Source organism: Ranitomeya variabilis, chromosome 8, assembly GCF_051348905.1.
Source record: "Ranitomeya variabilis isolate aRanVar5 chromosome 8, aRanVar5.hap1, whole genome shotgun sequence".
NCBI classification, from domain to species: domain Eukaryota; kingdom Metazoa; phylum Chordata; class Amphibia; order Anura; family Dendrobatidae; genus Ranitomeya; species Ranitomeya variabilis.
In genome coordinates this window covers 140,730,503-140,743,995 of record NC_135239.1, presented here as the reverse complement: position 1 = coordinate 140,743,995, position 13,493 = coordinate 140,730,503, and the positions used below count along the sequence as shown (strand labels likewise).

The 13,493-nt window shown below is 42.7% G+C and overlaps 1 protein-coding gene across 5 annotated transcripts in view; it reads left to right on the top strand.

Moving 5' to 3' along the window:
- Positions 1–13,493, top strand: part of PICK1 (protein interacting with PRKCA 1) — a 205,500-nt gene that overhangs the window by 96,168 nt on the left and 95,839 nt on the right. For all 5 annotated transcript variants that reach the window (XM_077277900.1, XM_077277902.1, XM_077277901.1 and 2 more), the window contains exons 6-7: positions 398–487; positions 2,680–2,733. In XM_077277900.1, the coding sequence (XP_077134015.1) occupies positions 398–487; positions 2,680–2,733 (144 nt within the window). The remainder of the gene's footprint in view (positions 1–397; positions 488–2,679; positions 2,734–13,493) is intronic.

The window sequence follows — 13,493 nt, the reverse complement described above, 5'->3', positions numbered from 1 at the left end:
GCAGAGGCACTTTGCACCACCCGTGGTTGTTGGAGGCAGGTCCTGGCTGTATCAGCCATTGCCTGCCCTGTGTGGGGCGTGCTCACCCAGAAAGCCTGCTCCGTACACCCGCTTCTGACTTGTGCTGTACATATACGGAAGATGTCAGTAAGGGGTTAAAGCTTATATAGCACTATTGTTTGAGCCACGTTCTTATCTATGAACAAACATTGAGGGAAATGGCTGAAAGAAAAAGAGGCAAAACTGAATTTCCTAGCGCCATATTTGCTTTTCACTATGGTGCTTTTTGAATAAATGACTAAAATATCCAGGTCCTAAATGATGTATGAGTTTTCAAAGTGAAGCATGAACTTGACCTTAGTGATTGCATATTAATTTGTTCTGTGTATTTTTTCAGTACTGAAGAAAGTGAAGCATCGTCTGGTAGAGAATATGAGTTCGGGCACTGCAGATGCTCTTGGCTTAAGCCGTGCCATCCTGTGCAATGGTAATGGTCTCTTCCCATATGTACCTTATCATAGAACATGCCAGGAGCTGCCTGTCCTAGATCCCGGAATTCACCTGCTTTTAGAGACGTGTCACAGCCCTTGTCCATTCTTCTATTGATTACCTAAAGACGTTAGCCGATGACTTTCACGTCCTCACAAGTGTGATGTCCTATTGGTTTCTAAATACAGTATATCATGATAGGTATACAATTACATGTAATGTTTGTAACAGGGAAAAGTTTGGGACCTTTGCAACTTACCTGGTTTGAGCCCCCGTAGAGGTGACCTGGTTTGCTAAGGTACATTGGCCAAACTGTGACTAAGCCTTCCTGACACACTGACCACCCACCAGCCCACGTATATTATCACCCCTACCGCTCCAAAAAGGAAAATATAGCCGGGTGCAATGCCAGGTTCAGGAAAATTAGCGTTTTGCCTCATTCAGACTCCTTTTGTTTTTCTTATTCATGAAGAAATAGACCGATTTCCATACGTTTGTGGGATCAGGTTTTCCTCACTGTGTGGTTTGCTGTATCCGTTTTTACCATCAGTGATTTTTCTCATGCGCAAAAAAAATAAACAATTGTAAAGCTCCCATTATACTGCTAAAACCAGACAGTACGCATTTTGCACCCGTCTGCTGCCAGTGATTTTCATGGACCCAGAGACTTGCATAGTACTTGTGATCCGTGCCTCATGTGAACAGCCCCATAGACTATTATTGGTACGTGTTCCATTCTTGAAAATCATTCCTAAAACAATGTATGTGAAAAAAGGACGTTTTAATGAGGCCTAACTTTTGCATGTCCTTGTGTGCACCCTTAAACATGTAACCACACCATCAACACCAGAAGGATCATGAAAATGGAGCATAGTAGTACCTGATCATACAGTCAAGGAGAAATGTGTGCTACCGCAATACAACCAATAATTCTGCTGGTGGTCATATATCACCAGTTCTACCCATACACTGTGCAGACCATTCTCACTGCTGGCCACATTTGGGACCGCAGCACTGATCATACATCCAGGAGAATGGATGACTATTGGAATAGGTGATCAGTATCAGATTGCTGTGGGGTCGAACACGTGGGACTTGCACTGATCAGCTTTGTTAGCTACTGCTTGGTCTAGATCACTTTCCAATATCCCAGTTCTCAGGGCCGCCAACGCATCATGTTTTCAGGATTTCCTTAGTATTGCACAGGTGAGAAAACCTGTGGAAAATTCTGATACCTTCCTAGTAATTCCGTCACCTGTGTAATACTAAGGAAACCACAACACAACAACGCATGCAGGGATTGCTTGTTTGTTAGGCTATCTCTGCATGTTTTAAAGCTGTTGAACAGCCACGAGACATGCAGGCATGGGGACTCGAACATATTTTTCAAGCACGCCAAAGATATGTGGCTAGCACCCGAGCTTGCTCATGTGTCTGTTACTAGGCTACAGGCCGTAGTTTTAATAACCGTTTTACCAGCAGGAGATTATCACTCAAAGACATGTAACCCTGCTGCCATGTAGTCCTCCATATTCATAAGCTCTGTATAACCCCTCAAACACCACTTATTGGCTGCTTTCTGCCTATGCATAGTGTACGCAGAAAGCAGCCAATCAGTGGTGCTTGAGACTGAGTCTCCAGTTCTCCTTCAAGCAACACTTCCAATTATTTTAGTAAACGATGAAAGACTGTGTCCCGGCCAGATAGTGAAATGTAAAGGGGCGTTCTCAAGTGCTGTGCCAACAGTATTTCTAAAATGGGTATGAGAGAAAAGAAATCGGCTGTGAATGTCCAAGCCCCGGACATTTATATTATACTTTATCAGATTTGTGGTCGTGTCTTTGTTATTGTCATTTCATACATGGTATTTGTGTGCATATGCATTCAGGATTGAGATGTAAAAATGTGCTAGCTATGGCTATGTACACCCATTGAGTAGTCATTGACATTGATCCCTCGGATTATACCTGCTGTATCCTATACCCCATATATATTTACATGTATGTCTGCTTTCATCTTTTACATTTCCCTGATATTATGTTATTTTATATTCTCTTTTGTAATAAGCAAAATTAATTAAAATATATTTTTATTACAAGCGTGACACATTGTTTGTAGGATTACCATTTATGATAGAGATTATATCAGTAAGAGATATTAAAAAAAAAACAACTAATATTTCTATTTTAGATGGATTGGTAAAGAAGCTGGAGGAGCTTGAGAAAACAGGAGAATTTTACAGAGGTAATACACATTATTTTGAGCGTTGCCTATTCATCAGCATTGACAGAGGATTGTCCAGCACTAATTCGAGATTACTCTGTAGCTTCAATATTACGAACGTTGTCCGCTACTTGGACAACTCTTTCTCATACCCCTCGCTCAGCTCAGATAAAATAATAAAGCCTACACTCGCCTCCGGTGCCGGCACCATTCCCGCTGTGTCAGCACTCGCTCTCCCCGGGGCTCTCGTGTGGTGTTGTGACACGTAATGCCGGCGCCCAGTCAGAGCTGGTGTCACTGTTCCCGCCTTTGGACAAATCGATCATGAGTAGGCAGCCCAGGCTGCAACTGATCTCGGACTTCCTCTTCATATTCAATTTCACCACTCCCTCAAGATGGCTGGACCATCATTGTAATAACCACCTGTACTTGTGTCTTCCCCCCACCTCATTGTGGATTGTAAAGGCCCCGTCTCACACAGCGACGCTGCAGCGATACAGACAACGATGCTGATCGCTGCAGCGTTGCTGTGTGGTCGCTGTGTGGTCGCTGGGGAGCTGTCACACAGACCGCTCTCTCCAGCGACCAACGATCAGGGGAACGGCTTCGGCATCGTTGAAACTGTCTTCAACGATGCCGAAGTCCCCCTGCAGCACCCGGGTAACCAGGGTAAACATCGGGTTACTAAGCGCAGGGCCGCGCTTAGTAACCCGATGTTTACCCTGGTTACCAAAAAAAACAAACACTACATACTCACCATCTGTTGCCCGTCAGGTCCCTTGCTGTCTGCTTCCTGCTCTGACTGAGCCGCCGTACAGTGAGAGCAGAGCGCAGCGGTGACGTCACTGCTGTGCTCTCACTTTACGGCGGCTCAGTCAGAGCAGGAAGCAGACGCCAAGGGACCTGACGGGCAACAGATGGTGAGTATGTAGTGTTTGTTTTTTTTACATTTACGCTGGTAACCAGGGTAAACATCGGGTTACTAAGCGCGGCCCTGCGCTTAGTAACCCGATGTTTACCCTGGTTACCAGTGAAGACATCGCTGGATCGGTGTCACACACACCGATTCAGCGATGTCAGCGGGACCTCAACGACCAAAAAAAGGTCCAGGCCATTCCGACACGACCAGCGATCTCGCAGCAGGGGCCTGATCGCTGGTACGTGTCACACATAGCGAGATCGCTACTGAGGTTGCTGTTGCGTCACAAAACTTGTGACTCAGCAGCGATCTCGCTAGCGATCTCGCTATGTGAGACGGGGCCTTAAGCTCTTTTGAGCAGGGTCGTCTTTATCTTTGCTTTATTGTTTTATGTTTAACTTTGTTACTTATGACTGTTGTGTATGAACTGTTGAATTGTAAAGCGCTGCGGAATATGTTGGTGCTATATAAATTATTATTATCTGTCCAAAGGCGGGGTCAGTGACGCCAGCGCTGATTGGGTGCCAGCGTCACTTGTCACAAAACTGCGCGAGAGCCCCGAGAGCTGAATAGTAGCTATGAGTTATTGAGTGGCATTGCAATCTACCTATCGCAAATGCTACCTATTGGACATATATCCCTGACGCGCGTTTCAAAGGTATGGCGGCTTTTTCTAAGGGCCTATATACACTCACCGGCCACTTTATTAGGTACACCATGCTAGTAACGGGTTGGACCCCCTTTTGCCTTCAGAACTGCCTCAATTCTTCGTGGCATAGATTCAACAAGGTGCTGGAAGCATTCCTCAGAGATTTTGGTCCATATTGACATGATGGCATCACACAGTTGCCGCAGATTTGTCGGCTGCACATCCCAAAGATGCTCCATACAAGGCAGGATGGATCCATGCTTTCATGTTGTTTACGCCAAATTCTGACCCTACCATCCGAATGTCGCAGCAGAAATCGAGACTCATCAGACCAAGCAACGTTTTTCCAATCTTCTACTGTCCAATTTCGATGAGCTTGTACAAATTGTAGCCTCAGTTTCCTGTTCTTAGCTGAAAGGAGTGGTACCCGGTGTGGTCTTCTGCTGCTATAGCCCATCTGCCTCAAAGTTCGACGCACTGTGCGTTCAGAGATGCTCTTAGGCCTACCTTGGTTGTAACGGGTGGCGATTTGAGTCACTGTTGCCTTTCTATCAGCTCGAACCAGTCTGCCCATTCTCCTCTGACCTCTGGCATCAACAAGGCATTTCCGCCCACAGAACTGCCGCTCACTGGATTTTTTTTCTTTTTCGGACCATTCTCTGTAAACCCTAGAGATGGTTGTGCGTGAAAATCCCAGTAGATCAGCAGTTTCTGAAATACTCAGACCAGCCCTTCTGGCATCAACAACCATGCCACGTTCAAAGGCACTCAAATCACCTTTCTTCCCCATACTGATGCTCGGTTTGAACTGCAGGAGATTGTCTTGACCATGTCTACATGCCTAAATGCACTGAGTTGCCGCCATGTGATTGGCTGATTAGAAATTAAGTGTTAACAAGAAGTTGGACAGGTGTACCTAATAAAGTGGCCAGTGAGTGTATAACGCTTCCATCGCCACACACATTATTAGAATTGGTCAGAGATCTGATCAGTGTATCTATAATAACTGATGTGTGCCACTTTTGAGTGAGATGATACAATCTTAAATGTGGAGTGATACATAGTAGCAATGTTGGCTTGAGAATGAATCAAGTGCCTAATACAGCTGGGGCGAGTTGCTCATTTATGGTATGACCTTTATTTGAATGGGAAGCGGTATACGTATAACATTGCCTCTGTGACATATAGGTGGTGTGAGCACGCAATGAAAGGCATCTCTTGTATGCTAGAAGAGTGAATATTCTTGTTTATGAGTTACCGGTAATTAATATTATACAATTTATGACATATGCTTCTCCTATCGCAATATTATTTAATTTATTTAGGGGATAAAACTGACCAATAATTCATGGGGACAATGGTCAAAATCCCTATATGTTAATTAATTTTCTACATCATCTACCTATTGGAATTAGTGGGTAATATAATGACCCTATATACATCTAATTGATGTATGATAATGATTTTATAAAAATATAATTTTAACGAGTGGAATAAAGGTTAAATTTTAGTTACACATTTGCTTCTTTCTCTATATTGTATTCCAAGTTTGATGGTGGTGTACACCGATGTGTGACTTTGTCCTATGAGGATGGTCCAAGTATAGATAGACCACTAAAGAAGCAGTCATTCCCCTCTGCTACCTCATACCAAGCAATGTGTTAGTCTCTTCATGCTAAATTCTCTATAAATAGCCAATTCATTTATAACATTAAAGTGCAATATCCTTTCCAAAACAAACCCACTCCAGATTGCTGTAGGATTGCTGAAATTCCTGGATTATCAGCTTTTTGTTCAGTGAAGGTGACATAACAGATATCAATACGGATTGCTCATGCATAGTAATATAGTAAGGCAGAATAAAAGTCACAAGTCCATCTCCATCTCCTTCAACTTATTATCCTGGTGTGCTGGTGGAGAGAGAAGCAAACCTTAGAAGACAAAAGCAAGTGTTTCCTCAAAAACTGTTATGAATCTCTGATAATCAACAACTACAACAATCTAGTACAAACCCTGTTCCAAAAAAAAAATGTTGGGTCACTGTGTAAGATGTAAGGAAAACATGAATGCAATGATTTGGAAATCTTATAGTCTTATTTTAATCACAACAGAACATAGAATACAGATTAGGAGGTGAATATTAGACATTTTTCCATTTCATTTGAAAAAATTAACTTCTTTTAGATATGTTGCGGCCAACAATTTCTAATGGAGTTAACACAGATCCTGTCACTACTCTGTTGTCAAGTGTCCCGGGACCTGGGGATCCTTCACTGTCCCTAACGCTGGGGCGCCCTAGCTCCCCCTGTTCCCCAGATTACTTCTGATGGTGAAGACGCCAGGGCCACGTACCTTGCCTTAGCTCTTGAATACACCCTCAGTCTGTACCCTTCCCGCACCCAGGGAAGAGAGTAGTAGTATTGTAACGAAATTACCAATCATACAAATATACTGTGTGAGTGGAGGATGGGGTAAAATCAAAGTAAGTGAAGGGGAATTGGCACGCACCCAAAACCTAGGAACAATCACAGATAAATCCACCAAACACCTTCTCAAATAACAACCAACAACCAACAACCTCCAGCCATGTAGGAAAAGCTGTCTTTGAGAATGAGTGCTTTCCAGGGCCCAGATTATATGGGAATTGGGAATAGCTAGCAGTGCACAGCTGAGCTTTAATGCAGGAAAGCTCCAGGATCTCTCAGCTGAGCTGATGAACCCTTGCACTGCTAAAAGAAACCTGCACCATTTAATACTAAAGTGAAGTGCTTCTAATCAGTGCAGGAGTGGGAGAAATCAGACGCTGTGGTCTTCTGTCTGTCGCGGTAAACTCGTGAAAGAGGCTGTAAACGTCTGGGAAGGGAGTAGGTCAATTACTGGTGTTTTGGGGGAGGAAGGTTTGATGCATTCTTGTTGCTCAACAGTCTGGGGTCTTTGACGGATTTTTTTGTGTCAAATGTTTTCTACTGGTAAAAGATCTGGACTGCATGCGTGATTTAACATCGTCTTGCTTAAATATGTACAGCCTTTCCACGAATTGACATTGGATGAGAGCATATGTTGTTTTTAAGTGGAAAAAAGGTTTGGGGAACCATCTCACCATATAGGCCATAGGCGTGTAGGAGCAAGGAAACCGTGTGACCACTCATGTGTTTGCAAGAAAAAATGAGAAAAATTCCAGGTCCTAAAATTCAAACATGTTTTTTAAAATGTTAAAAGAATGAATCCATAAGTACGTGGCTAAGCATTTCGAAAGCACACAGGTGTTCTTTATCAAAGCTGTGATAAAGAATGCCTGTGTGTCTATGAAATACTTAGCCAAACAATTATATATATTCTCCAGGAAATTCAAATGATGTGTGTGAACATATATTTCCAAAGTTTGGACACACCTTCTCATTTAAAGATTTTTCTGTATTTTCAGGACTATGAAAATTGTACATTCACACTGAAGGCATCAAAACTATGAATTAACACATGTGGAATTAAATACTGAACAAAAAAGTGTGAAAAACTGAAAATATGTCTTATATTCTAGGTTCTTCAAAGTAGCCACGTTTTGCTTTGATGACTGCTTTGCACACTCTTGGCATTCTCTTGATGAGCTCCAAGAAGTAGTCACCGGAAATGGTCTTCCAACAATGTTGAAGGAGTTCCCAGAGATGTTTAGCACATGTTGGCCCTTTTGCCTTCACTCTGCGGTCCAGCTCACCCCAAACCATCTCGATTGGGTTCAGGTCTAGTGACTGTGGAGGCCAGGTCATCTGGCGTAGCACCCCATCACTCTCCTTCTTGGTCAAATAGCCCTTACACAGCCTGGAATCCATCATGAATTTGGATGATTTTATGCTTTTTTTGCTTGCTGAGATACCCGCTAAAATTTGTGATTAGCCTACAATTCTTTTTTCATTTCTGTACTATTTATGAATTGTTTTCCTACCTATAATTATAGGGTTGGAATAGGGCAGTGAGGGATAGCCGACGGTGAGTGGGGGCGCCAAATCGTTCTCTTAGGGTGCCAACCTCCACAGCTAGGCAGGGGCAATATAGGCCTAGTGTAAAGTTTATTACTAGGTCGCATATTTTTTGGTATATATATACACTGCGTGCAGAATTATTAGGCACGTTGAATTTTAGAGGATTATTTTTATTATTGATCAACAACTATGTTCTCAATCAACCCAAAAGACTCAAAAATATCAAAGCTTAATATTTTTGGAAGTTGGAGTGGGTTATTTTTAGATTTGGCTATCTTAGGAGGATATCTGTTTGTGCAGGTAACTATTACTGTGCAGAGTTATTAGGCAACTTAATAAAAAACAAATATATTCCCATCTCACTTGTTTATTTTCACCAGGTAAACCAATATAACTGCACAAAATTTAGAAATAAACATTTCTAACATGCAGAAACAAAACCCCCCAAAATTAGTGATCAATATAGCCACCTTTCTTTATGATGACACTAACAGCCTTCCATCCATAGATTCTGTCAGTTGCTTGATCTGTTTACAATAAACATTGCGTGCAGCAGCCACCACAGCCTCACAGACACTGTTCCGAGAGGTGGACTGTTTTCCCTCCATGTAGGTCTCACATTTTATGAGGGACCACAGGTTCTCTATGGGGTTCAGATCAGGTGAACAAGGGGGCCATGTCATTATTTTTTCTTCTTTGAGACCTTTACTGGCCAGCCACCCTGTGGAGTAGTTGGAGGCATCTGATGGAGCATTGTCCTGCATGAAAATCATGTTTTTATTGAACGATACCGACTTATTCCTGTACCACTGCTTGAAGAAGTCTTCCAGAAACTGGCAGTAGGTCTGGGAGTTGAGCTTCACTCCATCCTCAACCCGAAAAGGTCCCACAAGTTCATCTTTGATGGTACCAGCCCATACCAGTACCCCACCTCCACCTTGCTGGCGTCTGAGTTGGAGTGGAGCTCTCTGCCCTTTACTGATCCAGCCTCTGGCCCATCAAGAGTCACTCTCATTTCATCAGTCCATAAAACCTTTGAAAAGTCAGTCTTAAGATATTTCTTGGCCCAGTCTTGACATTTTATCTTAGGTTTCTTGTTCAAAGGTGGTAGTTTTTCAGCCTTCCTAACCTTGGCCATGTCCCCGAGTATCGCACACTTTGTGCTTTTTGTTACTCCAGTAATGTTGCAGCTCTGAAATATGGCAAAACTCGTGGCAAATGACATCTTGGCAGCTTCACGCTTGATTTTCCTCAATTCATGGGCAGTTATTTTGCGCCTTTTTTGCCCAACATTCTTCTTGCGATCCTGTTGGCTATTTGCCATGAAACGCTTGTTTGTTCAGTGATCATGCTTCAAAAGTTTGGAAATTTCAAGACTGCTGCATCCGTCTGCAAGACATCTCACAATTTTGGACTTTTCAGAGCCCTTCAAATCTCTCTTCTGACCCATTTTGCCAAGGGAAAGGAATCACACCTTTATATAGGGTTTTGATGTCATTAGACAACACCCCTCCTCATTACAGAGATGCACATCACCTGATTTACTTAATTGGTAGTTGGCTCTCAAGCCAGAACAGCTTGGAGTAGGACAACATGTATAAAAAGTATCATGTGATCCAAAAAACAACTTGCCTAATAATTCTGCACGCAGTGTGTGTGTGTGTGTGTGTGTGTGTGTATGTGTATATATATATATATATATATATATATATATATATATATATATATATATATATATATATAATATACATACTCACACACACAGTACTTTTGGACATCACCTTCTCATTTAAAGGTTTTTCTGTATTTTCATGAGTATGAAAATTGTAAATTCACACTGAAGGCATCAAAACTATGATTTAACACGTGGAATTATATACTTAACAAAACCGTGTGAAACAACTGAAAATATGTCTTATATTCTAGGTTCTCCAAAGCAGCCACCTTTTGCTTTGATGACTGCTTTGCACACTCTTGGCATTCTCTTGATGAGCTTCAAGAGGTAGTCACCGGAAATGGTCTTCACTTCACAGATGTGCCCTGTCAGGTTTAATATGTGGGATTTCTTGCCTTATAAATTGGGTTGGGACCATCAGTTGTGTTGAGCAAAAGTCTGGTGGATACACAGCTGATAGTCCTACTGAATAGACTGTTAGAATTTGTATTATGGCAAGAAAAACGCAGCTAAGTAAAGAAAAACGAGTGGCCATCATTACTTTAAGAAATGAAGGTCAGTCAGTCCAAAAAATTGGGAAAACTTTGAAAGTGTCCCCAAGTGCAGTTGCAAACACCATCAAGCGCTACAAAGAAACTGACTCACATGAGGACCACCCCAGGAAAGGAAGACCAAGAGTCACCTCTGCTTCTGAGGATACGTTTATCCGAGTCACCAGCCTCAGAAATTGCAGGTTAACAGCAACTCAGATTAGAGACCAGGTCAATGCCACACAGAGTTCTAGCAGCAGACACATCTCTACAACAACTGTTAAGAGGAGACTTTGTGCAGCAGGCCTTCATGGTAAAATAGCTGCTAGGAAACCACTGCTAAGGACAGGCAACAAGCAGAAGAGACTTGTTTGGGCTAAAGAACACAAGGAATGGACTTTAGACCAGTGGAAATCTGTGCTTTGGTCTGATGAGTCCAAATTTGAGATCTTTGGTTCCAACCACCGTGTCTTTGTGCGACACAGAAAAGGTGAACGGATGGACTCTACATGCCTGGTTCCCACCGCGAAGCATGGAGGAGGAAGTGTGATGGTGTGGGGGTGCTTTGCTGTTGACACTGTTGGGGATTTATTCAAAATTGAAGGCATACTGAACCAACATGGCTCCCACAGCATCTTGCAGCGGCATGCTATTCCATCCGGTTTGCATTTAGTTGGACCATCATTTATTTTTCAACAGGACTGTAAGGGCTATTTGACCAAGAAGGAGAGTGATGGGGTGCTACGCCAGATGACCTGGCCTCCACAGTCACCAGACCTGAACCCAATTGAGATGGTTTGGGGTGAGCTGGACCGCTGTCATGTCGGACACTGTTCAGACCAGGTCGTTCGACAGACAGCGGTATTTCCGCTTTTGACCACTATGTGCTCATTGGCGTCGGCTAGATTTTATCTAGCTGGTCCGGGGTTAATTTACCTGATGCTCCGATTGGAAGCTGGGCCACGCCCACTGCCTTTAAATAGTTCTTCTGAACATTGGGTGTCGCCGATTATAGCTTCTGTCTTGTGCGTTGTTATCTCGGTCTGGAGTGGCGAGCAAGTTGTTGGAGTATCGTTGCTGGTGGTGTATTTCCCTTTGTCTTATTTACTCCTTCCTATATTTGTATTTATTTTGCCCTGCGCATTTATAGTGTATTCCTGAGTGACTGCGGCGTGGTGTATATTTTCCGTTACCCTTGTCTGTTCTTACTGTGGGTATTGGTGTATTATCTTTTCACTGGGTGGTGTGCGGTGGTTTCAGCCTAGGGTTGAAACAGGAGACAGGGCGAGGGTCGAGGCCTAGACATGCACACCATCAGTGTAAACTCTAGGTAGAGGGTCAGTCAGGATTTCCCTAGTCTGAGGGAAATTTCAGGGGCTCGGGTTATTAGCTCTTGCCCACCTAGTCCCCCCGTGACAACCGCAGAGTGAAGGCAAAAGGGTCAACAAGTGCTAAGCATCTCTGGGAACTCCTTCAAGATTGTTGGAAGACCATTTCCGGTGACTACCTCTTGAAGCTCATCAAGAGAATGCCAAGAGTGTACAAAGCAGTCACAAAAAAGCAAAAGGTGGCTACTCTGAAGAACCTAGAATATAGGACATATTTTCAGTTGTTTCACACTTTTTTGTTAAGTATATAATTCCACGTGTTAATTCATAGTTTTGATGCCTTCAGTGTGAATGTACAATTTCCATAGTCATGAAAATACAGAAGAATCTTTAAATGAGAGGTTGTGTCCAAACTTTTGGTCTGTACTGTGTGTGTGTGTGTGTGTATGTGTATATGTGTATATATATATATATATATATATATATATATACTTTTTCACTGGGTTGGTGGTTTTTATTGTAATATTAAAGGTTAATTTTTAATGGAAATATGTGTTCACACTCTATGAATTCCTCAGCCTCGTACCTACGGATTCATGTTTTTAAATGTTTAAATACATTTTGGAAGTTTAGGACCTGGAATTTTTTTCATTTTTTGTTCTTCTAAAGCCTCTATATAATACTCGTCATTGATAGTGTCTTTCAAGATATGTAAGCTGCTCATGTGTCACTGGTGTGTCAGGAGTGACTGACAGTCATTCTGGATGTGGCTGCAGAAGGTCATGACGATTAGCTCAAGCACCTTCTTGATTTTTGTATCTTTGTTGTGAAGTGATTTTTCTCTCCGTTTAGGACTCAACGGTTACCTCCACCTTCTGCTGCTAATTAGACACCTTGCTGAAGGTTTAAATTAATTCAGCGTCTGCAAAATATTGCTGGTGTTGGCTCTTACTTGTCTCTGTCTAGTTGGAAGTACTAACAGTTGGTTAGTGCCTTCTCAGAAGACTCTTGGAGGATTGCTGGTGTGACATCTCAGTGGTCTTCTCAAGCTAAGTGTTCCCCTCGTTCGTCTCCCCTATCTCTCTTAAGTTTTAGTTGGGACTGACTAGTGCAACCCTGTCCTCTCCCTAACCAGGGCCTATCGCTAGGGTCAGGCAGGGATTAGGTTCCTGCTTGGCGATAGGTGCAGAACCTATATAGGGACGTTTAGGGCAGACGGTGATTTTAGGACTGCCTAGTGGTCTCCACTCCCCACTTCCCTAGTGTTTGGGCTCCCTCTCCCCGTTGTTGTGCACTTACTCCTTCTCACCCTGCGTGACACCATGCCATAGGCACTAATATACCCCCATACTATCATAGATGCAGGAACTATGCACTGATATTAAGCTTTATGCTCCCTCTCCTGAATCCACAGGTCACGCCATCCATGGTTTCCACAAAGAATGTCAAAATTTGATTCATCTGACTAGAGAACCGGTTTCCATTTTGCGTCAGTCCATTTTAAATAAGCTTTGGCCCAGAGAAGACTGCAGAGATACATGGAGGCTTCTTTTCACAATTGAGCTTTGACTTTCATTTGTCGATTGCACAACAATCTGTGTTCACAGATAATGATTTCTGTAAGTATTCATGAGCACATGAAGTGATTTTCATGACTGAACTATGCCTATTTTAACCCCTTTCTGCCATCGGACGGAATAGTA